This window comes from Acomys minous, assembly GCF_964271855.1.
Source record: "Acomys minous genome assembly, chromosome: 13".
Lineage (NCBI taxonomy): Eukaryota > Metazoa > Chordata > Mammalia > Rodentia > Muridae > Acomys > Acomys minous.
Window position 1 is genome coordinate 4,593,591 of NC_140495.1, and position 27,948 is coordinate 4,621,538.

The window sequence follows — 27,948 nt, forward strand, 5'->3', positions numbered from 1 at the left end:
CAGTTTACCCAGCCTATAAGCTCTCTCACAGATGTGCCCAGATGTGTGTCACATGGGTGATTCTAGACTTGGTAACTTGGCCACATCCACCATCATTGGGGGCCAGTGAGGAGAGACTAAGAGATCACTGGGGCAACAGAGTATGGACACAGAAGTTTCCATCTTCCTTTAGTCAAGACCTCCACTATTTTATTGGAAAAGGCCTGTCTTAATCTTCTTATACCAAAGCTTCATCATTAGGATGCTGCTAGCTTTTATTCATATACGATATAAAGCGTCAAAGTCATCATCCACGAGGCCCTGCAAACACTCAACCTGGCCTGTGTTGTGCTTCATTCTTTCAGATCTTTGAAGATGTCAATCTCTGCCGGCGGCGCCACGTTGAGCGATTACTAAGGTGTACTGATAACATCTTCACGTTCATTTTCATCCTGGAGATGATTCTCAAGTGGGTGGCCTTTGGGTTCCGGAAGTATTTCACCAGTGTCTGGTGCTGGCTCGATTTCTTCATTGTGATTGTGAGTTGCCTGACCCTGTGCCCTGTTTGGTGGGGCAGGGATTAGAGAGAGGGCTGCCGCTCCTGTGGTCCTCATAAGAGCGCCCCTCGAGGTAGTCCTGTGCGCAGTTACAGAGCCTACTGCCAACTGTCATCCGTTCGCCTGTGGTCCAGCCCTCCTGAGCCCTGCCTCTCACAGTTGCCTTTCAGCAACACGCTGCCCCAACTGTCTCTATGACGACCTCCACCTCTATCTCTGAACTATGCTTGTGTCTGGTGATGTCCTGGAGGAATTTTGGGCATCCTCTATTTTTCTCCCTTTCCTTCCAACTTATTTTTTCTTCTTTTCCATTTTCGTATGTGTGTGGTGTCCATGTGTGTATGCATGTTATTTGTATACATACATATGTGCTTGCATGTGGAAGCCAGAGATTGACGTCAGGAGCCATGCACATGCTCTTCCATCTTATTCATCGAGGCAGGGCCTCTCAATCAAACCCAGAGCTCACTGATGTTGCTACTCTGCCTAGCCAGCTTGCTCTGGGATCCCTTGCTTCTGCCTTCTGGGGCTGGGAATAATTTTACATGAGACCCTAAACCTCATACTTTCTGGGAAGCACTGTAAACACCGAGCCACCTCCCCAGATCTCCCACCCGCCTCCTGCCCCACCTCCAACTTCTCATTTCTGCTTTTAAAGACTTCTCAAAGCAGTCTAGAGGTCAGATCGTTAGGCGGATCCTGATGCGGGTGTGCAGGACGTTGGGGAAGAAGGTTGTACACACTAGTTCTTGGGGGTTCAGCGGCATGGCATGGCATCTGTCCCATTACAGCTACAAAGGATCCGCAGCTCGGGTTCACAGCCTGCTTCAGGACACAGATCACACTAGCAATGTTGGGCTTCGCACCTCCGGGGCTGATGTGCTAACCGTTAGTGATAGCAACGGCGGACCGCCTTCTGGTGTCTTCTCTGTACCCCTGCTGCTTTAACTTCCAGGGGGAGAAACAGCTCTTGTCTTACTCACCCCAGATGGGCACCCCAGATATTCTAGAGAACGATTTCTAAGTCCACCTTGGAGACCAATGAGTCATTGGGCTTTCTTACCAACTGTGCATGACCCGGAACAGCTGCGTCATTGCACAGCCCCGCCCCTCCATAGGAAGGTGTCAATCAACCTGGTCTGGTGGAAAGAATGCGCCTGCGCAAGCCATGCACCGCTTAGCCTTGCTGAGCTATTCCCTTCCACTGAATACAGAGAAAATGAAAGTCCCTCCCACAAAGAGTGACTATGCCAAGTAGAAGAAAGGAAGTACTTGGTACAGCTGGCAGAAAGTGTAGGTCTTGGAAGTTTCTTTTACCCCCAGACATAACAAGATGCCATCTTGGGCTTTGTGCCCGGTAGCCGTGGAAACTAGAGCCGACAGCTACAGTGCTGTCTAGGTCTATGGGATGGAGCTATGGATACTCCCTAGAGGGTAGAAGAAGGAGACCTGAGACCCTCCTCCTCCTCCTCCTCCTCCTCCTCCCCCCCCCCCCCAGCACAGGTGATCTTAGGAAATAGAGTATATAGGAAGTGTAAGGTTGATTGACACCTACCTAAAGAGGGGCGGGGCTTTGCAGTGATGCCACTGTTCCGGGTCACGCACAGTCCGTAAGAAAGCCCATGTAACTGGGGCTTGCTTACAGTTTCAGAGGCTGAGTCCTTTATTATCATGGTGGGGAACATGGCGGTTGACACCATACCGGGCAGGCATGGTACTGGAGATGTAGCTGAGAGCTACATCCTGATCTTAAGGGAGAGAGAGCAAGACTGGGTCTGGCATGGGCTTTTGAAGCCTCATAGCCCACCCGAGTGACACACTTCCTCCAACAAGGCCACACCTTCTAACCCTTCTGGGCCTATCAAACAGTAGCATATGAGCCTATGGCGGCCAATTCTTATAAAACCACCAAGATGACATACAATTCAATCAAGATTACATCTGTAAGTTGTTCTCTGACCTCCCTAGGTCCACACACTGCCCTGACAGAATAAATAAATAAATGGGAAAATTTTAAGAGGCCATATAAAGATCTTTATTAAAAGAGGGGGTTAGAAAAATACAAACTTTAAATACAAATATGTGTAAGTCCAACTCCATTAAAATGTACAACTTCTTTCTTCTACTTAGCAATGTTAAATTATAATTAAAGACAAATTAGACCCCAGGACTTAGTGCTGTGCACATGACAGGCATTAATATGTATTTATAACATATAAAACATATCATACAGATCACAGGGAAATGAGGGCCAAAGCGGAGAGGGTGAGCCAAGAACTCAGGAGAGGCGGGAGAAACCCGGTGGCCAATATGAGTAATTACCAACTCTCATGAGTCAGTGCCAAATACATTTGAAACCGAGAGTCTGCCTAATCACTGACAACCATTTTTACAGTGAAATGAGAGCTGTGTTGGGAAGAGTGTTGGAAATTAAAATCTCTAATCACTGCTAACAATTTAATTGGGACAGCCATTGTAGGGAAAGTTTTGCGCTACTGGATAAAATTACAAGTAGTGCCAGTTTACAATCTAGACACGCCGTCGCCTTCACTGAGCAGCGTTTCTTCCCATAGGTGTCTGTAGTCAGCCTCATGAACTTATCAAGCTTGAATTCCTTCCGGACGCTTCGAGCACTGAGGCCTCTGCGGGCGCTCTCTAAGTTTGAAGGAATGAAGGTACATGCCCAAGGGACTGGGTAGGACCCAGGTGACAGGACAGGACGGGGACAATGGCCCTCGGGCCCCAGTCGAGGTTTTATTGGGGTCCTGCCCACCCAGGCCAGGGCCTGGACTATGGGAAGTGGAGATGACCGTGTGACGGTCTGCCGCGACAAAGCCAGGGGCGCTCTGTCTGCTCCTCAGCATTCCAGGGGAAGGCGTGCCCAAGCGACTAGTGTTCTCCTCACAGGGCCCTTCCAAGGTCCTTCTTGGTGGCCACATGAGCAGAAAACAGAGCTCATTATGGGCTGGGAGAGGGATATTCAAAATAAAGACAAAAGAACTGTAGGGTCTCAGTCGTGCATGTGGAGTTCCTCCCGAGAGGGTGGAGAGCTTGTTGGGCGCCCTCTGTCTGTAACCTTCTCTTTTGTCTCGCCTCCCCAAGGTGGTTGTCAATGCCCTCATCAGTGCCATACCTGCCATTCTCAACGTCTTGCTGGTCTGCCTCATTTTCTGGCTCATATTTTGTATCCTGGGAGTAAATTTTTTTTCTGGGAGGTTTGGAAGATGCATCAATGGGACAGACATAAATAAATACATCAATCACAATGAAATTTCAAACCAAAAGCAATGTGAAGAACGTAATTATTCCTGGGTGGTCCCTAATGTCAACTTTGACAACGTGGGCAATGCCTACCTCGCCCTGCTGCAAGTGGTAAGTGCTATGGGTCTGTCTTCATCAAGGAAGAGAAAACTTGAAAGCATCAGCCATTAACCGTATAGTAACTCCACTGAGACTGGATTCCAGTCCTGTCCGCAGGGTGGGGTCGGGGTGGGGGTGGGGCAGCATCTTTGCAAATTGGTTTTCACCTAGAGTCTCCAACTCAGTTACTTTTCTATATCCTCGACAAAACACCTGACATAGTAGTCACTTTTCTGTGGCTGTGGTAAAGTCCCCAACAGAAAGCAAGTTTGGGAAGAAAGGTTTTATTTTAGCTTATAGGTAAGGGGAAAATTCAGCCCATCCCAGAGGAGAAAAGCATTGTGGGAGGATCAGGAAGCTGGCCAATCACATCTCGTCTATACACTGTATAGATCTAGAGGCTGTAAGTCTGCAAAGCCCATGCCCACCTGCGCACTCTTCCTCCAGCAACGTCCCACCCGCTACAAGTTCTGTCCTCTTCCCTGACTGCATCACCAGCTGGGACCAAGAGTTCAAAAACGGGAGCCTATAGGGGACATTTCTCATTCCAACCAAAGCGCCTGACAGAAGCAATGTAAGGCAGGGCTCGAGGGACTAGAGCACCACGGTGGGGAGCATGAGAGGCGGCCTGTCACGTGGACTCTGTAGTCAGGAAGTGGACAGAAGGAGGCAGGTGCTGGCATTCAGGTCACCGTTTGCTTTTTGTTCGCCAGCCTGTGGAATGGTGCCCCCACACTCAGGATGAGTGTACTCTGAGGTGAATCTCCTCAGAGTCCCCTTCACCACAGGCCCTGACGTGTGTCTTCTGGGTGATTGCAGAGCCAGTCCAGTCAGCACTGAAGATCAGCCATCCACGTAGTAGTACCCTTCCGGGGTCTTGGTCAGCTTGCCTTGTCTTCCATGATGCCTTGCTGATGCCAGGTGATTCACAGCACCTGAGAGAGAAGAGTGGAGAGCCTTCGGTACAGGCCATGACATTGTCACTGGTTCTCTTTTCAAGTCACAGCAGCCAGGTGTCAGGCAGTTAGCACAAATCATGTGCTTTCAGGAAGAACCTTATCTGCCTCTCCCCAAATACCCTATAGAGTAGAAATCTAGAGCACCTGTGGCATCCATCCTCAGAGCCCCTCCTATGTCCTTTTGTGTGGAGACCTCTCTCTGGGGGGCAGGATGGAGTGTGTCAGCTCACGTACACCTGCCCACAAGGCTTGGCAAGCTTTTGCATGGTTTGAGTTTGTTTCTGAAAAAAAAAAAGTGTCTACAGCTGTTGTCTGGGTTTTTCTACCTCTCTTTCAGGCAACATATAAGGGCTGGCTGGACATTATGAATGCAGCCGTTGACTCCCGTAAGGTGAGTCATGTCCTGCGGTGTCCTAGAATGTTGTGCTTAAACCAGAGATAGTGTGAGTACACACACACACACACAGTCCCAAAGTTCCTGCGTGACAGCATAGCTAGGTACCCCAGCTTCCCTCTAACTTATCTCCAAATGATGGCCAGGAGGAAACCAGCCTTCCGCGTCTGCTTAACTGTGGGGGAGCATTAAGACTGCAGTAAATCAGAGTGGTGGAGGAACGTCTCATGGCTTCAGCCTCCCCTGAGAGTAGAGGTGGCGACTGCCAACTGTAGAATCTCAGTGAAAGAGAAAAGTCAGAATTGGAGACTCACTTGGCAGTCTCGTCTGCCTCTTGCTCCATGTTAGGTTCCATCCAAGGACGGGAAGGGGTTCACCCCAAGCTGAAGATGGTCGAGTCAAGAATGGAACCAATGGAGAATGTTTGCTTAGTTCCCTCTCACCACACATGTTTGGTCAGTGTCCTGGGAGTCTACAGAGCTGGCGCCTGAGAGGTGCTGCAGACAGGTGGGCTGGGAGGTAGGGCAGATGAAGCTCTGAGGAAGGAGTGTTGTCACGGCTCCCTGTGCTCATCAGAGCTCGGCAGATGCCATTTATATGTAGGTAATGCACAACAACAAATTGCTTAACTTAATTCTCAGTGCATTAATAAAATCTCATTCCTGGAAAGCCAGAACTGATAGTAGATACTTAACTGCTAATGTTAAAATTTATTGTAGTATTTATGTCTCATAATTACTTATGTGACATATATAATTTAAGTGTTTAATTTTTACTTTATTATTTGTGTGTATGTGTGTGTGTGTGTGTGTGTGTGTGTGTGTGTGTGAAATGTTTGCATGAATATGGACCAGAGTTAGAATCCACATAGATGCCGGGTTGGCATGGGAACGCACCCTGGCTGTAGTTCTGCTACTTGGAAGGTGGAAATGGGAGCCCAGGAGCAAGTGGGCCTGCTAGACTAGCTCTCCTGGGGAGCTCTGGGTTCAGATGAGAGACTGTGATGAAGGTACAGAGGGACAGAAAGATGGCTCAGCGGGTAATTTGCCATCACACCTGACAACCTGAGCTTCATCTCTCTGTCCCACAGTGTGGAAGGAGAGAACCAGCTCCTGCAAGTTGTTCCAGGCTCCACACACATGCCGTGGTGCACTTGTACATACACCTGTGCGCATGCTCTCATGCTCTCTCTCTTACACACACACACACACACACACACACACAGGGGGTAATTAGATAAATAAACAAAATTTAAAAGGCAAAGAGTGATCCAGTAAAACTCTCAATCTTCCAGTGTCAACCTCAGGCCTCCATATGCACACATGCACATGTGAACATGAATATGCAAATTCATGAATAACACAGTGCACTTAAAACAAATTTATAAAATCTATTGGGTAGATAAATAATAAAGTGAGAAACATGGCTGAGACATGAGAAATGCGGGTGGTTTGGGGCAAACCCTGAGCTAGAAAGCATGCTGTCATCAGCCAGCATCCACACAGGAGCTCACTCACTCTGCCTGTTTAATCCTGTGTCTTGGGAATCTAGTTATCAGAAAGTGTGTGCCAGGCACTGGCAGGTTGCCATGATAAGACACAACTGCAGGCAGAATGTTGCATCCAGGAGGACTGTGCTAGAGCCACGAGGTCCGGTCACCTCTGCTGGAGGTAGACTGTCCAGTGCTAGGCTCATCCTCAATGGCATATCCACACAGACACTTGAACATTTGAGAGACTTTCAAAAGACAGATGCCACCCTGTCCCTCCCCTCTCTTTTCATCCCCTAAGCTTCTCATTGTTTGTGAGAAACACTCCGACCTCCTAGCTCCCACCCCCCCACTGTGTGCACCTTGAGCTAAGCAAGGGACCCAAGGGAGGGGCGTCCAGTGGTGCACAGATGCCGGAAGGATGCTATGTGGTTAAACCTGCTGGGGAAATCCATTCTGGGCTTCTGGACAAGGCAGCTAGGGTAGCTTGATTTTTTCCTTCAGTAATTGTTTTTCTCTCATTAAGTTTTCCTCCCCGCTCATAAAAATCTTTCCCCAGGAGAAAGACGAGCAGCCGTACTTTGAGGCGAATGTCTATGCGTATCTTTACTTCGTGGTTTTTATTATCTTTGGCTCATTCTTCACCTTGAACCTCTTCATCGGAGTTATTATTGACAACTTCAATCAGCAGCAGAGAAAGATAAGTATGCATGCTGGCCGAGCTGCGCTGTTCCACCCAGCTTGCAATGCTTGGTGGGGGGTGTGGTGCTAGCGTAGAAGGCTGTTCACTGCTCAAGAGCGGCCAGGAAGCCCACCTGCTTTAGCTGAGAGGAGACCGGAGTGCTCTCAAAGACAAGGGCAAGGAATCTGGGTTCTGCTCGGCCATGGAGTGCTGCCTTAACTCAGGTGATTACTGTTGTGTCTCAGGCTGCTGCTAATTGGCCTGAAGAGACCAGCCACCTGCATGGTTGGCAGGTGTGCACGGCCGTCATAGCCCAATGGCGTCTCAAGAGTGTCGTGTTGTTCACAATAAAGAGAAACGGGTTTCCCTCTCTGAGATTATTGTGTCCCGGCTCCTGAACCCGCTTGGGCAGATGACTGAGGAAGAGGCGAGCTTAGGGGGTCCCCCTCCAAGGCATTATAACAACCTAATAGTTCTTTTCCTGACCCTGGAAGCTGTTGGAGCTCTTGGCTAACTTTGCAAATTAAGGAAGATAAAAGAAAATTTAGATCTGTCTACATCAGTCATCAAATGGTGACCATTTTAGACACTGCTGCATCATTTTGGTATAGTTTGGTATAATTCTCTCTAGTTAAGAAACTAAAAAATCAGGCCGGGTGTGGTGGCGCACGCCTTTAATCCCAGCACTTGGGAGGCAGAGGCAGGCGGATCACTGTGAATTTGAGGCCAGCCTGGTCTACAAAGCGAGTCTAGGACAGCCAAGGCTAAACAGAGAAACTTGGTCTCCAAAAACAAAACAAAACAAAACAAAACCACCAACCAAACAAACAAACAAAAAGAAACTTAAAAATCAGGGCTGGAGAGCTGGCTCAGAGGTTAAGAACACTGTCTGCTCCTCCAGATGTCCTGAATTCAATTCCCAGCAACCACATGGTGGTTTCACAACCATCTATAAGGAGACCCGGTGCGCTCTGCTGGCTGGCAGGCAGGCACACATGCAGGCAGAACATTGTATACATAGTAAATAAATAAATCTTTTTTTTTTTTTTTAAAGAAAAACAAAAACTAAAAAAAATTTTTTTTTGTTTTACGTGTGTTGGTGTGCCTGAATGTCTGTGTACCTCATGTATGCAATGCCCATGGCTGCCAGAAGAGGGCGCTGGATCCCCTGGAACTGGAATTACAGATAGTTGGAAGCCACCATGTGGATGCTGGGAACTGAACCTAGGTCTCTTCAAAAGATACAAGTGTTCTTAATGACAGAGCCATCTCTCCAGCCCCCAAGTTTGTAACCATATATACACATGGTGTGTGTGTGTGTGTGTGTGTATGTGTGTGTGTGTTTGCATCACTGGGATTATTTTATACTTTTAATTTTGGGGTGTTTGAGCTCATTAATAGTACTTTATTTTATAAAATAATTATTTACTGTAAGAATTTTCAGGGCTAGGGAGATGACTCAGTGGGTAGGAATGCTTGCTATGCAATCATGAAGACCTGAGTTCAAATCCCCAGTCCCCATGTAAAAAGCTGGGCACAGCTTCTCATACCTGTGATGCTAGTGCTGTGAACAGAGAGATGAGACAGCTTCTGGGACTTGCTGGCTTCCAGCCCGGATCAGTGAGAGACCCTGCCTCATGGGGATAAGATGGAGGGCACCCAAGGCGCTTTTCTGACCTCTGAACATACATGGATGTGCATACCTGCACGCATGCGCGCACACACACACACACACACACACACACGCGCGCGCGCGCGCACACGTGCGCACACACACATGCACACACACAGACAGAACACATTCTCACACATACTTTTGAGAGCTGGATTATGTACCACAATTCCTCTTGACTGTTCTTCTCTTTTTCACCATTTAAGTCGTTTCTACATTTCTTGATGGCGTAAGCAATCATGAGCATCCTTACAATTCTGGTTATCTCTGATTATTAGTATCCCTTCCTATAATTAAAACATTAGAGATATTGCCCAGTGACCTTCCAGACTTGAGAATGCCTGGGACTGAGTCTTTGTCACCCCTGTTGCTGTCATTTACGGTCCCTTTCCTGGAAGCTGCAGAAAGCGTTCGCTATGGTCTTATTTCCTTCACTTGATGCTTAGTGATTCTGCTCGTCTTGTTATAGATGAGTGGTCCTAACAGTAAGGACCAGCTGCTCACCTCCTCTGACGATTTTAATAACATTGTCATTCCTCTCTTATGCATATTTGATCTACTGAGTCCATTTTGTGACTTTCTTTTTACATCGTGTGTGTGTGTGTGTGTGTGTGTGTGTGTGTGTGTGTGTGTGTGTGTATACATGTGTACATGTATGTGGAAGCCTTGACATCAGGGTCTACCTCAGTGTTGCTCTACTTTATTTATTTATTTATTTATTGTTTTTTTCAAGACAGGGTTTCTCTGTGTAGCCTTGGCTGTTCTGGACTCACTTTGTAGACCAGGCTGACCTCGAACTCACAGCGATCTGCCTGCCTCTGCCTCCCGAGTGCTGGGATTAAAGGCGTGTGCCACCACCGCCCGGCTCTACCTTATATTTTGAGGCAGAGTGTCTTATTGAAACCAGAAACTCACTGATTTGGCCCCAGGGATCTGCCTGTCTCTACCTCCCCAGTGCGGTGGCGGGGGGGGGGGGCCTACAGTCACACGCTGCAACACTCAGCTTCCGTAATACTTTTATCTTTTCAGCCTTGGGACGAAACCCAAGGCCTTGTCCATGCAGTGCAAGCCCCCTACCACTTAGTGCCAATGCCCAGCCGCACACGTGGCTTTTATGTGGGTTCTGGGCATCACACTCAGGCCCCCACTCTTGCACACCAGACACTTTCTCCACTGAGCCGTCCTCCCCGTCCCTACTTCTTACATTTTTGTATTAATAGTTTTTTTAAAAGCTTACAGACCTGAGTATTTGTGTGGAATCAAACTCCCCCTTTAGACTTTCTCTCCTTTAGGAACACGAGGCACTGCTCCCCTCCCCCCCCCCCCAGCTCAGCGTTTGATCTTTGGTTGTTATAAGCATGCTAAGGACTTTCTATAAATTTCTGTTAACCTCTTCTAATTCAGCAGAGCTGTCCCTTGGTGCCAACTAACCTCCTCAGTCTGTGGGGAAAGTCCCACGCTGTTGTGACACTGCCTTTTTGAAGCTGCTGCTCAGGTCAGGGAGGAGGGAACGGCTGTGGGTGCCACTGTAATGCACGTCCTGATTGCAATCAACACCAGCAATTTGGATGTCAGCCTTGTGGCGTTAACTTAACCCTGCTGCAGGAAGCCTTGTGTGGATCACACCACAGCAACCTTTTGTTTTATTATTTTTTTTTATTATGGGAAATATTCTAGAATGAACCTAAAATATCCAGCACCCAGCATAACATTTACTACCAAAGAACACCCTCCTGTCAGCGATGCCCCACAGGCCCCTACTGTGAGATTTGTTTCATTTTATTCATAAATGTTTTGGAACATACCTGCTTTTTTTTTTTTTCGAGACAGGGTCTCTCTGTGTAGTCTTGGCTGTCCTGGACTCACTTTGTAGATCAGGCTGCCCTCGAACTCACAGCGATCTGCTTGCCTCTGCCTTCCGAGTGCTGGGATTAAAAGAATGCGCCACCACAGCCTGGCTCAGGCTTTAAATTTTTAGGTGTACAAAATAATGAGTTTCATTTTGGCAAGGTTTTGGGGGTGTGTCTCTCTATATGTGGCGTGCAAATATGCCTCCTTTCTGTCTCTAGCTCTATTAATTTGGGGTTTTCTCTTAGAGAGACTAATAGTGACTAACAGTTTTTCAGTCTTGATTATCTTTTCAAAGAACCAAGTCCTAGTTTCTTTAATTCTTTGCATTGTTCTCTTCCTATTTTGTTAATTTCTGCCACAATACATTGTATCTCTTCCCATCTACTGATTTGTTCTTGTTTTTCTAAGTCCTTTGGGCAGACACATCATGATGTTCTTTCCCTGAGATCACTGACTTTTTAAAATATAAGCATTCACGGGTATCTTTAATTTTCCTGAAAGACTTATTAATTTTTATCTTTTTTATCTGCTTTTTTCCATTAAAGTCTTGGGTCCAAATCAGGATTCAAATAAATTAAGTTCCCTGTTTTTGTGTCTAGAATGACAAAAAACCCAGGCTTAAGTTGAACCCCCTCCCCCTTCTGCAATTGGACAGTTTACTAATGAATTCTGGGGGTTTTCAAAACTCTGTTCTGGCACACACTGTCATTGTTTCTAGCTCTTTCCATAGAGAGAGCCAGTTCAAGTTCAAGGCTACAATGAAACCCGATGTAGAAACAGGCATCTAATGGGTCAGTTCCCCTCTTTTCTGATGCTTTTCTTTCTCTTTTCTACACTGAGATACTTGGTCTCAAGAGCACAAGAGGATGATAACAAATTAAAATTTCCAAGTTAGGGGCTGGAGAGACAGCTCAGAGGTTTAGAGCACACTGCTCTTGTAAAGGACCTGGCTTTGGTCTCCGGCACCTAGGTGGAGCAGCCCACATCTGCTTCAACCCCAGCTCCAGAGTATTATACGTCTGGCCTCTATAGGCAACTGCACTCACACGAACATACCGTCATATACACATAATTTAAAACAAAATATTTTAAATATCCAAAATTGCTCATTGTCTTTATACCAAACACATCCAACACAACCTCAAGAGTACCTTACTGCTAATGAGAATTGAGTTTCTTGTATTGTCAAGGGACACTTTCCTTATGAAAAAGGTGTGTGTGTGCGCGCGTGTGTGTGCGCATGTGCATGTGCACACACCTGAGGAGGCCAGAATTCTCTGGGAACTTGAGTTACAGATGCTGTGAGCTGCCAGACATGTGTGCTGTGAACCAAGCACAGGTCCTGTGGAAGAGCAGTTTACTCTTAGCTACTGAGCCAGCCCTCCAGCCTCCAGCAGTGGTTTTGGGACTAATTTTCCATTTTGTTTGTTTGTTTCTTTTTTTTTTTTTTTTTTTTTTTTTTTTTTTTTTTGGTTTTTCGAGACAGGGTTTCCTCTGTGTAGCCTTGGCTGTCCTGGACCCGCTTTGTAGACCAGGCTGGCCTCGAACTCACAGCGATCCACCTGCCTCTGCCTCCCGAGTGCTGGGATCAAAGGTGTGCGCCACACACCTGGCTTCCATTTTGCTTCTTATCTCTTAATTTTCGGAAACTGGAGACTTTTTTTTCAAACTTCTGTAAAAGTTCATTTACATATTTCTAAGGAATTTTGTTCTATTTTATCTGATATTTGTAGGGTTTTTTGTTTGTTTGTTTGTTCCATGAATTTCTTGTTTTGTTTTGTTTTGTTTTTTCGAGACAGGGTTTCCCTGTGTAATGTTGGCTGTCCTGGAATTCTCTTTGGAAACCAGGCTGACCTTGAACTCACAGAGATCCACCTGCCTCTGCCTCCCAAGTGCTGGGATTAATGGTATGTGCCACCACCACCCAGCTGTTGCATGAATTTCTAAAAATGAAAATACTAGCCTTTTTATTAGTAGTGAAGATATTTAAAACTCATATTTCTGCATTTTTTCTAAGACAGAATTTCTCTGTGTAGCCTTGGCTATCACTTTATAGACCAGGCTGGCTCCAAAACTCACTGAGATCCACCTGCCTCTGTTTCCCCAGTGCTGGAATTACAGGCATGCACCATTGTGCCTGGCTTCATATATTTCTTCTTAAGAGTTGTTCTTGGAAAATTTTTAATTAACTTTTACTAGTAATGTTACATTAATTATTTAAGATAATCTTAGTGCCATTTTGTTGTGTTTTCTCTTTCTCTTCAAAATTCCACTCATTTGTCCACATTAATTGTGGGTTTCATATTAACTGACATGTTCATGCATGTGCCCATTACGTGTATATAGTGAGCTTAAGTCGTACCCCTTCCCTCCCTTTACCCTGCATCCCATATGTCTCCTGCCTCTGCTATAGGATTTTATTCTGTGGTTTTTGTTGCTAATTTCTATTATAGATGTATTATGGTTTAATTTATGCATCCTGAACTGTGTTTAGTATTTACAAAGATACTGTAGGATGTTCATCAGTGTGGTCTAAAAAGTGAGCTATAATTTATTGAAATGGCCTTATTTCTCTTTTATGCTTTAAAACCAACTTTCCTTCTGGTGCCTAAATCCAGATTCTTTCAATTCCCTTCAGAACAGAAACTATTGATAAAAGTGACATATAACATGAAAGTTGTTACTAAGAATTCAAGACTTGACTTGCAAAAATGGCTAGTGGTAACTAACTAGCTGCTGATTTCTCCATAGTGGTAGCTAACCACCTTTCTGTTTCTCCTTAGCAGTAACTATCTGTCTATTTCCCTTTAGTGGTAACTAACTAGCTGCTGATTTCTCCTTAGTGGTAACTAACTATCTGTCTATTTCTCTTTAGTGGTAACTAGCTAGCTGCCAACTTCTCCATGGGGTAACTAACCAGATACTGATTTCTCTGTGGCGGTAGCTAATTAGCCATCAATGTCTCCATGTACTTAGGTGGCCAGGACATTTTTATGACAGAAGAACAGAAGAAATACTATAATGCAATGAAAAAGTTAGGAACCAAAAAACCTCAAAAACCTATTCCAAGGCCACTGGTAAGAGCAACTGACACTAAATACACATGTGGGTTACAAGATTGTGAGGGACAAAGGTTTATAAAAACCCTCTGGTTAACTTTTAAAGGAAGTATTCTTTGTATTGTTTTATTGTGTATGTGTGTTTTTATGTGCATGTGAGTGCAATGCTTACAGAGGCCAGAAGAGGGCACCAGATTCCCCCAGAACAGAAGTTACAGGCAGTTGTGAGCCACATGACTCAGAAGTTTTGGGAACTGAACTCAGGTCCCTGCAAGAACAGTGTACATTGTTAACCAGTGAGCCATCTCTCTAGGCCTCAGGATCTTTAAAAAATATATACATGTTATCTTAGGAATTAAAAAATTAAGATGTTTTGTAATTCCAGCACTGAAGGAGGCAAGGGCTGGTGGATCTCTGTAAGTTTGAGACTAGGCTGTCGGCAAAGCAAGCCTAGTACAGCCAAGTCTCCATAGAGAAACTCTATCTTGAAACAAACAAACAAACAAACAAAATTAAGATGCCTACAAGTCCTTAGGAAAGCTAGACATGAGTGTTCATTACTAATCATTACACCCAAGAAAACTAAATCATAAAATTTAAAACTTCAAAACAAGGAGCCAACAGCTGGGCGTGGTGGCGCACACCTTAAATCCCAGCACTCGGGAGGCAGAGGCAGGTGGATCTCTGTGAGTTTGAGGCCAGCCTGGTCTACAAAGTGAGTCCAGGACAGCCAAGGCTACACAGAGAAACCCTGTCTCAAAAAACTGACCAACAACCAACCAACCAAACAAACAGAAAAGGAATCAATGTTCAACTTCACTCCCAGTCATCCTATGAAATCATAAGGTCTCCACCTTTAGTAACTGCTGGGCTGGATGCTGTTCTTCTAGCCTATTCCAGCTGGAACTAAGCACTGACATCTGAGCGTTGCTTGAATGTGGAGTTTAGTTAAGGTTCTGATTATTCTGAACCGGTAAACAGAGCCTTGGAGATGTCCGTTCTATCCTGCCCACGTCGAGCAGGTGCTCTCTGCATCCATCTCTTGGGTAAATGCCGATGTGGACACTGAGGCCATCTTTTTATTGTTGAAGCCTCCAAGAGCTGTTTTATCTCAACCTCACCTACCGTCCGTGGCATCAAAGTTGTGTTGCTACGGAGGGTATTTTTGATTTATGCCTCTGTTTTAAAGTAGAATTAAAAATGCAAGCCTAAGCAGAGAAAAGCTGTCACCCAATCAGTTTTGAATAAAGCAACAAGGGAGGGGGCGGGGCCAAACGAACCTCTTGACTTTGAAGGGGTCTGTGCGTATTTCTAGGACCTGCCTTCGTTGTAAGAGAAAACAAATTTTGTTGTTTTTAACGACATACTTTTCTCCTCTCTTCTTCCTCCTCAGAACAAATGCCAGGCCTTTGTGTTCGACCTGGTCACAAGCCAGGTCTTCGACATCATCATTCTGGGTCTTATTGTCCTAAATATGCTTATCATGATGACTGAATATGACGGGCAGACCGAAGACATGAAGAAAATCTTTGACATCCTCAATGTAGTCTTTGTGGCCCTCTTCACTGTAGAGTGCCTCATCAAAATCTTTGCTTTGCGGCAGCACTACTTCACCAATGGCTGGAACTTATTTGATTGTGTGGTTGTGGTTCTTTCTGTCGTTAGTAAGTAAAGCCCGTAGCCAGGACTTCCCTGAAGAGGCAGGAGCAAACCCGAAAGCTAAGCATTTGGAGGTGTGCCAAGCGCCTCCGCAGAGAGCAGATTAGGCTCAGCGTAGGGTCTGGAAAAATCGGGTGGTGGTGGCCGGGCTGCGGATGCACGGCCCCTTGGGAAGCGCACGGCCTCCTGGGAAGCGCATGGCCCTTTGGGAAGCACCACAAGGCATCCATTCCCTTTCTCTTGAGGGATTTGCTTGCTCAATGGAGAGGGAAAAAAGTCTCTCCCGCGACAGCTTTTGCGGTGGTTCCTGACATCTCAGTGGGGCTGAGTCGGAACTCCACCTCTTCTGTGTCACCGTGAGCCCCATGGGCGGTTTGTGGTTTTACCAGCTCGGCCGTTAGTGCTGATGTTGTTGGTGTCTGTGCTCAAAACCCACCGGGGTACCAGAGGAACTCTGGGTACACGCACCATTGCTGGGCTCCCTTGCCTCCCACTCAGATGTCAAGACTGCCTCGATGACAAGCAGCCCTCCTCTTTATCCTGAGTCTTATGTTTACGTGACCCATGGGATGGGCTGCATGGGTCTTCGTTGCTTTGAGCCCCGCTCACGAGCAAGCCTTGTTCTATAACCAGTGGGTTTTCATAGCCACAGACTTGCTGCATAAGCCATAAAGCTTATGGAAGAAAGAGAATTATCATATACTTTATCCTTTCTTATTTTCTGTTTTCTTTCTTACCTTTTAAGATTTTTTGTGGGGGGGGGGGAGGTTTTTGAGACAGGGTTTCTCTGTGTAGCCTTGGCTGTCCTGGACTCGCTTTGTAGACCAGGCTGGCCTCGAACTCACAGTGATCCGCCTGCCTCTGCGCCTGCGCCACCACGCCCAGCTTGAAATAATTTATTTTTATCATTTTAAAATGATGTGTATGGGTGACCAAAGAGACCAAGGCCAAAGACACTGAATCTCTCTGGAGTTGGAGTTACAGCCTGCCCCCCTATACTACGTGGGTGCTGGGGATCCAACTCAAGTGCACTACAGCAGTAGCTCATGCTCAGTCTGGGCCATCTCTGTGGCTCTCTTTCTTACTCTTTGTTTTTCAGTGATGAGAATCAAAACTCAACCGTGTGCATGTTAATATACTCCTTCATGGCTAAGCCATTAGTTTATTGGGTCTTTGAAGTTTGATTTGAACTGACACATTAATTTGACCTTTTCTCTTTCTCCTTGTTGATGAGGGATGCTAAGATGGGGTACCGCCCTAGTCCGGGTTGACCGGGACCTTATCACACAGCCTAGGCTGGCCTCAAACTTATTTAACACTCCCACATCAGCCTCCAAGTGCTGGGATGATAGGTGCGAGGTATCGCATGTGACTTAACATTGCTTTTTACAGTGTGTAGGGGGCGCCCCGAGAGCCTCTCTCATAGTCCAGAGAGCATCAAAGACAAGGAGAACTGATTTTACAAATGGTTGCTTCAGTCCTGTCTCAGAAAGGCTGCATGCCAGGTGTTAGGTCTGAGTGCTTAGTTTTTCCTGCTCCCAGGGGATGCAGATTGAGTCAGAGTCTTCTCAGGTTCTAAGCTGTGTGTGTGTGTGTGTGTGTGTGTGTGTGTGTGTGTGTGTGTGTAGATAGATGGTTGTAAGTAGACCTATGATCTTATTGATTAGTCCCAGTTGTTGGTGAAAGTGACATTGATGAAAATTACAGAATGGTTATCAGATGAGTCTGGGGCCTCCCCATTCCAAAAGGAGCAGCCTGAGCTGCTCCTCCCATATGCAAAGAAGGTTACCATTCCCACCGCCCCTTCCAGGACATGGCCGGCGTTGTGCGGCTTCTAGAAGGATCACTGGAATCCTCCCAGCAGCTCCTGGGGGCAGGGGGCGGTGGCAGTGGAAATCACATGTGCTTCTAGAAAGTTTGCTCCAACACAGGACAACATCTTCACAAGAAGCCCAATTCTATTCAGAAGTGTGGGCAGAGTCCCATGTACCTTTCTGTGTCCACATCCAACACCTGGCCTCCACACTTCCCCCAAGCCCCTGCCTCAGCTCTTAACAGTAATGCAAAATGAGTGTGAGCAGAAGTGAGCCTGCCTCTCGGAGTTCGCAGTCTAACTGATGAGTAAGATGCGTTACAGGTGCACACCAAGTCATGCGTTCGCAAAAGACAAACGCTGCACTTAGAGCGAACACGGATTCAGACGGGCCTGATTGGTTCATAAAGTACTTAGCACTGAGCCTGTAAAGGCCGGTGTCACTGAGTGGGCACCATCCTTGCCAGGACTGTCTGCCCACCTAGAGTACGTCTTGTTCACAGCCAGGCAATGGGGTTTAGCGAGGGAGATCTCTGTAGTCACTAGGAGACTGGCAAAATCATTTCCACTGCTGTGATCCCCAGTGACCTCAGAGCAAGGGGAAGGCCATGCCTACACAAGGCAAGCATGTTCCAGCCATTCTATAATATTTGGGCCAAAAATGTAAACTCCTTGCCTCCTCAGAACACTTTGCCTGATGAGTAGGCCGTGAGAACACAGGGTGACATTTTAGGCCCAGATATTCATCGGTCTGTGCAAAGCTCTGTTTGGGACACCATTTCTGGCGTGTCCACAGCAGAGAACAGGTCTCCCACCTTCATGTGCAAGCGTTGTGAGGCTGGAGACCTCAGTGGTCCTCACAGCGAGCAAAATGTCAAACAGGAGAGATCGGCGGGCAGCTTTGGACTAAGGAGGAGCACCTCAGGGTTGCCACCTCCACATAGCCTGTCCTCACTGCAGAGAGCTGTGTTGGAGCCTCAGGTGAATAAGCACCCATCCCATTTAATAAACTGGGGTCTCTTGGGCCCCACAATTTCCCTCTGTAGCTCAATCAAGGCTTAAGCTAATCTTCAGGAGAAATTTCTCCACACACTCTGAAAGACTGGATGTGTGGAAAAGAGTTTGTAGGGAGGGGCGCTGTTTTCCATCTGCACTCAGTAAATAGGAAAACTATGGTAGGTGCTGATCCATGGGTAGCTAAAAAGAAAATGCAACCTAGGTAATAGCCCTTTATAACTGCCATGTTTTCCTTACTTACCTTCAATGGTATATGCATCCATTCCCCATCCTAAACCCCATCTAAAATAGTATGAAACCTTAGAAACACAAGTGGACATTTCTTAGTTGTGTGTACAATGGACAAAGTGTGGGTAACATGTTGGCCCCGTTAGGATTCTTAGGTGGAAGACTGGCTGGGTTTGGAATTGCAGTGCATGCTGGGAACTCACTGGTCCTCCCTCTCTAGGTACCATGGTTTCTGGCCTGGAGGACAGTAGCATTCCTTTCCCACCCACGCTCTTCAGAATTGTCCGCTTGGCTCGGATTGGCCGAATCCTCAGGCTGGTTCGGGCGGCACGAGGCATCAGGACGCTCCTCTTTGCCCTGATGATGTCTCTCCCCTCTCTCTTCAACATTGGCCTGCTGCTCTTTCTGGTCATGTTCATTTACGCCATCTTTGGGATGAGCTGTTTTCACAATGTGAAGAGGAGCTCCGGAATTGATGACATCTTCAACTTTGAAACGTTTTCGGGCAGCATGCTGTGTCTCTTCCAGATAACCACGTCGGCTGGCTGGGACTCACTCCTCAGCCCCATGCTGGACTCAAAGGCCAGCTCCAACTCCTCCCAGGACAGCTGTCAGCAGCCACGGATAGCCATAATCTACTTCGTCAGCTACATCATCATCTCCTTTCTCATTGTGGTCAATATGTACATTGCCGTGATCCTGGAGAATTTCAACACAGCCACAGAGGAAAGCGAGGACCCTCTGGGTGAAGATGACTTTGAGATCTTCTATGAGATCTGGGAGAAGTTTGACCCCGAAGCAACACAGTTCATCCCTTACGCGTCCCTCTCTGACTTTGCCGATGCCTTGCCTGAACCGTTGCGTGTGGCCAAGCCTAATAAGTTTCAGTTCCTGGTGATGGACCTGCCCATGGTAACAGGGGACCGCCTCCACTGCATGGATGTCCTCTTTGCCTTCACCACTAGGGTCCTGGGGAGCTCCAGTGGCTTGGATACGATGAAAACCATGATGGAGGAGAAGTTCATGGAGGCCAATCCTTATAAGAAGTTGTACGAGCCCATAGTCACCACCACCAGGAGGATGGAGGAAGAGCTGGGTGCCGCCATCATCCAGAGGGCCTACCGAAAACACATGGAGAAGATGATGAAAGTGAAGCTGACAGACAGGCTGACTTCGTCATTTTGCAATGGAGACCTGTCTGGCTTGGATATGGCCAAGGCCAAAGTTCACCGTGACTGAGGCCTCTCCTCCACACCAACCTCACAGCCTCCAGCATCTGAGCTCTGGGCGTCTGGAACTCAGGCTGCAAACAGGCCATGGGCCCACCGAGAGTTTTCTTGGTGAAAGAGGTGACCCACTAGTGATTAATCTATCTTCTTAATTCTTGCAAAGATTTAAGATAAGGCTACCTACCAACCACTGGGACTAATGTAATGAAGGAAGACGTTGGGAAGGGCTGCAAAGGCCGTCCACAGGAGCGGGAGGCCTGACGTACAGTTCCCTGCTCTGTGAAATAAAAGAACAAGGAGGAAAGATCGCACGAAAATCTTAGATTGTGATCTCTGTACACTCCCCCAACATGTCTGTTTAATGTTTAAGCATGTGACCTGTCACATGTAGCCCTTTTGCATGTTAAGTGAGAAGTCAAAACCTACGATAGGTCAATAGCCCATTGCAGCTGTTCCCACCAGCACTAAGTATCTGTGGTTATTGGCTCAAACCTACAAGCATGGCCCCGACGTATCCCTTAGCATCCTGCCTTTCAGAAGCCCCAACCCCTGTCGTGGGGTTTTAACCAATAAACAGATGAGAGAAACATCTCGTTTGCTGACGTGCCCTCCTGTTTGGCAGTAAGCAGTGGCTTGGTGAAGCGTGGCGCCAGCGTCTGGAGGGGAAGTGTTTGGCTGGTGGCTCTTTGGGAGAAAGTGGGCTTGTGGCTCCGCAGTCCCTGACTTGTGCGGTGTGAATGTTCCCTCCGTGCCTGGTCCCAAGCCACAAACACAGAGGTTACTGGGTGATGACTTGGGAAGAAATAGATGTACTAAATGCTCGGGAACCAGCCTGAACTGCCCCCAGCCCTCCATTTACTGGACCCCACAAGGAAGTCTGGCTGAGTGGTTAAAGTACCTGCAGAGTTAGAGCAAGGAACAGGGATGGTTCCGTTGGGAGCCTTGTCACCAGGCAACCCTGAGGACCCGAGTTTGACCCCCAGCATTCCTAGAACTCTCAGGTAGGGGTGTGGCCACCCATCTGGAATCCCAGCACGAGAGAGAGGGAGAGAGAGAGAGAGAGAGAGAGAGAGAGAGAGAGAGAGAGAGAGAGAGAGAGAGAGAGGGTGCTTAGTTAAGTTTTTATAGTTGACTGGACACACACTGCAGTTTCTTGGGAAGAGGGAACGTCGACTGAAGAATGGCTTCTGTCAGACCGCTCTTTGGCCATGTCTGTGAGAAACTGCCTGGCTGGTGATTGATGAGGGGGGGCCCAGCCCACTGTGGGCAGCACCGTTCCTAGGAAGGTGGGCCTGCGGTGTATAAACAGCTGGCCAAGCATGAGCCGGAGAGGAAGCTGGCAAATGGCACTCCTCCATGGCCTCTGCTTCCGTTCCTGTCTTGATTTCTTCAGTCATGGGTTGCTACCTGGAGGTACAAGCTGAGATCAACCTGTTCCTCACCGAGTTGTGTTGGTTCTGGTGTTTATCACAGTGGCAGAGGCGTACTGAACCTTGGTACATTGATGGAAAGAAGGAGGAGGAGTCTGAGGGACCAGGGATCTCTTGAGATGATCCATGAGGCTTCCCTTCTAGGACTGGAAAGTCCCTGAGGAAGTCACCCGTCCTAAAGTCACAGTCAAGGTGTCCTTCTGGTCCAGTGGTAACCAATGGGCATGCTAGACGACGGCTCCGAGAGTGAGAACTTGTAGATCCCTACCGAGGTCTCTTTTAAATTGAAAATATCTTAGACAATATATTCTGATCAGTTTTCCCTTCCTCATCTCCTACAAGATTCTCCCCACATTCTCGCTCATCACCTCTCTCTCTCTGTAACAAGCAGACAATTAAAAGTAACGAATAAAAAGAAGGCAAAAAATGAAATATACAAACAGAAAAACACAGACAAATGCACTTGTGTACATACACACATGCATATGCACACACAAAACCCATAAAAACACAAAATTGGAAATTATGATATACAAACAAAAGACCAGTAAGATTGTTTAAATGCCCAAACAATGCAGTATAATAATAATAAAAAAAATCTACAAAATGCCATTGAGTTAGGTTTTTGTTGGCCATCTACTGCGGAGCATAAGGTCGGCCCTAGTCCAGCTTATATATCCAAGGAGGCTCTGTTGGCAAAATCTAATTTTTTCCTTTGCAGGAAGTTGTCAACTGGAGATAGCTTCCTGGTTAGGAATGGGAGATCATGCCCACCACACCCCCCTCAGTGCTGGGATTCCCCGACACACACACACACACACACACACACACAGAGTTTTCTAGACCAAGGTGCGCTATCCTTCCTGAGGAGTGTCTTGAGCTGGCGGTGGGAGGATCAGCAAGGCTGGGCTGTTGCCCCTGCAGAGCACCATTCACAGTCCTGCATTTGGTTTTCTCTGTGTAGAAGCTCCACCCCACGTGGGTCCTAGCTAGGAGTGGGATCCTAGGGCCGCTTCTGAAGGTGAGCACCTGGCTCCAGCCACAGACTGAACCACACTTCCTTCACTAGATGGCAGCAAACACCCAACTCGTTCTTTCTAAGTGCCCCACAGTGATCCTGGAGAGCGGGCACTCCCACAGCCAGGAAGCTGAGGGAGGAGAGCCAAGGCAGGCAGCGGAGAATCACTCAAGCCTTGGAGAGAGCTGGAAGCCCATCCCATGCCCCAGAGATGGCTCTCTCCTTGAGCCAGCACCGGGATAGCAGAGCAACCAATAAAGTGTTCACACTGCAAGCAGGAAGACATGAGTTCAACCCCCAGAATCCTTGTGGGAAGGCCAGGGTAGTGCCCTGTGCTTGTGATCCCAGAGCTGGGAAACCAGACGTTGTCCAGGACAATGAAATGATGTCCTGAGCTCTTTCCTCCAGGGTGGGGCCACACTGCATGTCCCAATAAACAGCTCTACAGACGTGAAAGCCTCCCGTGCCCACTTGTCTTCTGCGCCCTCTCTTCCAGGCACACCTGGCTTGGCTCAGTTTAGTCAACAGTCACATCCTGAGCACAAACCTGGCGCACACTGTAACAGCGGCTAACCAGTGGCCCTTGACCTCTAGGGCATCTATGCTAATTAGGAAGAGGATCGCACGAGTGTTCCCAGGCTGATGAAACAGCGCACTGTAACAAACGCCAGCGACCGGCACAGCTCTGCTCTCAGGATGTGGCTGAGGAAGGCTTCAGGAGAGAGTGGCAGCTGGCTGAGTTTGGGTAACGGATGGGTAGGACCTTGACAGGCCAAGTGGTTTGACAAAGTGTTTGCAATGGAGGAGACAGCCCCAGCAGCACCATGGAAGCTAGGATACAGAAGGCAGTTTGAGTCACCCAGCTGACTGCACACGGAGAGTGGGCCAGAGGCAGCAGGACCTCAGGAAGGTCCTGTCTGGGTTTGGGGACAGCTCAGTCAGTAAAGTCTTCATGTTGTAAGCACAGGGATGTAGGCTAAATCTACAGAAGCTGTGAGGAAGGGCCAGGTGTGCCATGACACGCTCGCAATCCCAGTGCTGGGAACGGAGATACAGGGCACCTGGGGTTCACTTGACAGCCAGCCCAGGGGGCAAGTTCCAGGCCAGTGAGAGACTCTCTTAAAACACAAGGAAGACCTGAGTTGACATGTGACCTCTACATCCATGCACACACATACATGTGCTGCATACACACATCTGTATACAACCACACACAGATCACGCACACCGACACACACACACACACACACACACACACACACACACACACGAGCTGGTTGTGTCGAGTCTCAAATACCAGAGTTGGTAATGGGGAGGCATGGAAAAATTTGAAATGGTACAGAGAAAATACCACCCACCAGGGTGGGAGTGGGCAGAGAGGAGGAGAAAAAACAGTGACATTGATCCTGTGACAAAAAAACGTTGGGCTGGGGAGGCCACCAGGACAATGTCGTGTGTGATGCTGGGGCTAGCTGGCTGCCATAGAAGGAGGTCCTTAGAGTTGGGGACCGGTAGCAAGACAGGTGGCAGGGAAAGCTCCCCAGGTAGGGCTGGAGAGGTGGTTCAGTTGGTAACAGTGCTGGCTGTACACTCCTGAGGACTCAAGTCTAAACGCCAGCCCCTATATACAATGCTGGGAATGGCCCGACCTGCCTGTAATCCCAGCAGAGGCCAGAACCAGGACAGTGGCCAGGGCTTGCTGGCCACTGGCCTGGCTCCAGGTTTAGGAAGAGACTCTGTCCAAAGGAAATATGGCAGGGGGCGATGGAGAAGGCCACTTTGTTCCTTGACACCCTCATCTGACCTACACACACACCACCCCCAACAACGTGCACACATGCCTCACACATTAAACAAACAAATAGTCATCTAAGGGGAAGAAAGCCAAACAAGTTACCAAGGCAATAAGGATAGGAAGATCCGTGTTTTGTTCCATTTCTTTTGCTTTCATGATCAGAAAGAAAGAACCCCCTCCCTCCCACCCCCCCAAACTAATACAGTTTGGTTCAAGATGCCGGGTCCAATGTGTCTATCTCTAGCCAGGCACAAAAATACAGTGTCAGCTGTGGGCAGGAGTTGTCCGCACAGGCGGTGTCTGAAACCTCGGGAGCAGCTGTCACCATGGCAGAGAGGGCACAGTTGGACCCAGGAGGCAGGGGCCTTGACCCGGTGCGGTGGAACGCAACAAGGTTAGGGTGTACGCTGGCAGCTGAACTCAGGTTCCCATCCCTCCCACCAAGCGCCAAGAGCCATGCCCTTACATCTGTGTGCTCTGTGGAGCAAGGCTAAGCACCGGCCTTACAAACAGCCAGGCTCAGGAGCCAGCTATGCCAGGCACCGCCCTGGAATGCCAGCTTCAAGCACCCCAGGCCTTAGGAAAAGTTCAAGTCCCATACACTCCCTGTTGATGGAGGAGGAGAGACAGCTCAGGTAGCCTGTTGCCTAGCAACCAGGATAGAGCCTCTGGGGTCATTCAGTGGGCAATCCTGTCCCTCACACACAGGAGTAATCAAAGCAACTGTGAGGAGGAAGAAAGAACATTTGCTGCGCGCTTCTTCTGGGCCAGGTCGTCACGCCATCTCCGGCACCTCGTTGGGCTTTCACTGAAGCTCAATTAGATAGAAACTGTCTTTCACCTCCCTCATCCAGATGAGGAGACTGAGGCGTGTATAGTCAGTAGGAGACTTATTCAAGGCCACACAGCTGTGCCAGAATTCAAGCACACACACAGGGCCCCATCTTTACAAGGCAGAAAGGAGGGGCGTGGGTAAAAGCTGAAGGAGAGTGCAGGCTCTTCCTGTCGGTGCCCGGGAACTTTTGCCATCTGTTTCTTCTCTTGGAAACATGATGCATGTCTACAAAGGTTTTTTCTTTTTGCAACATGGAAGTGTACACTGGGGAGAAACAATGCTCCCTCTCCGGGGTCTCATGTAGCCCAGGCTGGCCTAGAACTTGATGATATTGAACTTCTGTTTCTCCTGCCTTCACCACCCAAATGCTGGCCATACAGACGTGCACCTCCACAGCCAGCGCATGCAGTACTCGGGATTGGACCCAGGGCATGTGCCTTATAGGCAAGAGCATTATCCACTGCGGTATAGCTACAGCCCTAGGCAATAGATTCTATCGATGTGAACTCAATTCTGCCAGTCAGACAGTGGGTGTAGCAAGAGGCGTCTTTGTGAGCACTGATGTAGCCTCCCTGCATTTCCCCCACCAGCCCTCTATCTCAGTTACCCTGCGCAAGCCACGGTGCCGGCACAGTACCAAGTCACTCATTCTCTGTCCATATGTTAAGTTCTGGTGTTTTAAATCACTTCTGGAGCCGAGTCACTCAAATGCCTCATACTTTTTTACTCATGAGCCTAGTCAGACTTCAGATCTTTTTTTTTTTTTTCACCACAAATTCATAGCACTAAGAGCCTTCATAAAGAAATTGGAGAGATCACATACTAGCAACTTAACAGCAAACCTGAAAGTTCTAGAACAAAAAGAAGCAGACACTCTCAAGAGGAGTAGACGGCTAGAAATAAACTCAGGGCTGAAATCAGTAAAGCAGAAACAAAGAGAACAATTCAAAGAATAAAGAAAACCAAGAGCTGGTTCTTTGAGAAAATAAACAAGATAGACAAACCATTAGCCAAAATAACTAAATAACTGAAAGGCAGAGGAAAAGTACTCAAATCAACAAATCAGAAATGAAAAGGGAGACTTAACAACAGACACCGAAGCAATCCAAAGAATCATTAGGTCTTACTTCAAAAGCCTATATGCCACAAAATTTGAAAATCAAAATTGAAATGGACAATTTTCTTGATAGCTACCAATCACCAAAATTGAATCAAGAGCAGGTAAACAGATTAAATAGTCCCACATCTCCTAGGGAAATTGAAGCAGTCATAAAAAGTCTCCCAAGCAAAAAGAGCCCAGGGCCAGATGGATTCAGCACGGAACTCTACCAGACCATCAAAGAAGAGTTCATACCAATTCTCTTCAAACTATTCCACAAAATAGAAACATAAGGAACATTACCAGACTCATTCTATGAGGCCACAGTGACATTGATACTTAAACCACACAAAGACTCAACAAAGAAAGAGAATTTCCAACCAATTTCTCTTATGAACATTGATACAAAAATACTCAATAAAATACTTACAAACTGAATCCAAGAACACATCAAAGATATCATTCACCATGACCAAGTAGACTTCATCCTAGGCGTGGAGGAATGGTGCAATATACAGAAATCCATCATATAAACAAACTGAAAGAAAAAAATCACACAATCATCTCCTTAGATGGTGAAAAAGCATTTGACGAAATCCAACACCCATTCATGCTAAAAGTCTTAGAGAAATCAGAGATGCAAGGCCATACCTAAACATAATAAAGGCAATATGCAGCAACCTTATATCCAACATCAAACTAAATGAAGAGAAACTTAAATCAATTCCATTGAAATCAGGTACAAGACAAGGCTGTCCACTCTTTTCGTATCTCTTCAATATAGTATTTGAAGTTCTAGCTAAAGCAATAAGACAATTAAAGGAGATAAAGGGGATACAAATTGGAAAGGAAGAAGTCAAAACTATCACTATCCATGGATGATATGATAGTATGTATAAGTGACCCCAAAAATTCTACTAAGGAACTCCTACAACTGATAAACACCTTCAACAATGTGGCTGGATACAAAATCAAAATTTTTAAAAATCAGTAGCCCTCTTGTATACAAATGACAAAAGGGCTGAGAAAGACATTGGGGAAACTACACACTTCACAATAGCCACACACACACACACACACACACACAAAAAAAAAAAAAACCCATAAAGTATCTTAGTATAACTCTAACCAAGCAGGTGAAATACTTGTACGAAAAAACTTCAAGTCTCTGAAGAAAGAAATTAAAAAAAGATATCAGAAGATGGAAAGATCTCCCATTCTCTGAGATTGGGAGAATCAACATAGTAAAAATAGACATGTTACCAAAAGCAATCTACAGATTCAATGAAATCCCTATCAACATACCTACACAATTCTTTACAGACCTTGAAAGATCAATTCTCAACTTCATATGGAAAAACAAAAAACCCTGAACAGCGAAAACAATCCTGTACAATAACAGATCTTCTGGAGGAATCTCCATCCCTGATCTCAAGCTGTATTATATAGAGAGCAATAGTAATAAAAACAGCATGGTACTGGCATAGAAACAGGCTGGTTGACCAATGGAATTGAATTGAAGATCCAGAAATAAATCCACACACCTATGGACACTTGATTTTTGAAAAAGAAGCCAAATCCATACAATGGGAAAAAAAGACAGCATCTTCAACAAATGGTGCTGGACTAACTGGATGTCTATCTGTTGAGAAATGCAAATAGACACATATTTGTCATCCTGCACAAAACTAAAGTCCAAGTGGATTAAAGACCTCGACATAAAACCAGACACACTAAATCTGTTAGAAGAAAATGTGGGAAAGAGCCTTTAACTTATTGGCACAGGAGACAACTTCCTGAACAGAACACCAACAGCCCAGGCT

At 46.9% G+C, this 27,948-nt stretch overlaps 1 protein-coding gene across 1 annotated transcript in view; it reads left to right on the forward strand.

Annotated features, from left to right (window-relative positions):
- SCN11A (sodium voltage-gated channel alpha subunit 11) overlaps positions 1–20,518 on the forward strand; it is a 75,639-nt gene extending 55,121 nt beyond the window's left edge. Inside the window, exons 20-27 of the mRNA XM_084754902.1 lie at positions 345–518; positions 3,110–3,211; positions 3,639–3,908; positions 5,193–5,246; positions 7,298–7,442; positions 13,920–14,020; positions 15,396–15,666; positions 18,940–20,518. Of these exons, the coding sequence (XP_084611028.1) occupies positions 345–518; positions 3,110–3,211; positions 3,639–3,908; positions 5,193–5,246; positions 7,298–7,442; positions 13,920–14,020; positions 15,396–15,666; positions 18,940–19,958 (2,136 nt within the window). The 3' untranslated portion in view covers positions 19,959–20,518. The remainder of the gene's footprint in view (positions 1–344; positions 519–3,109; positions 3,212–3,638; positions 3,909–5,192; positions 5,247–7,297; positions 7,443–13,919; positions 14,021–15,395; positions 15,667–18,939) is intronic.
- Positions 20,519–27,948: the final 7,430 nt, after the last annotated feature.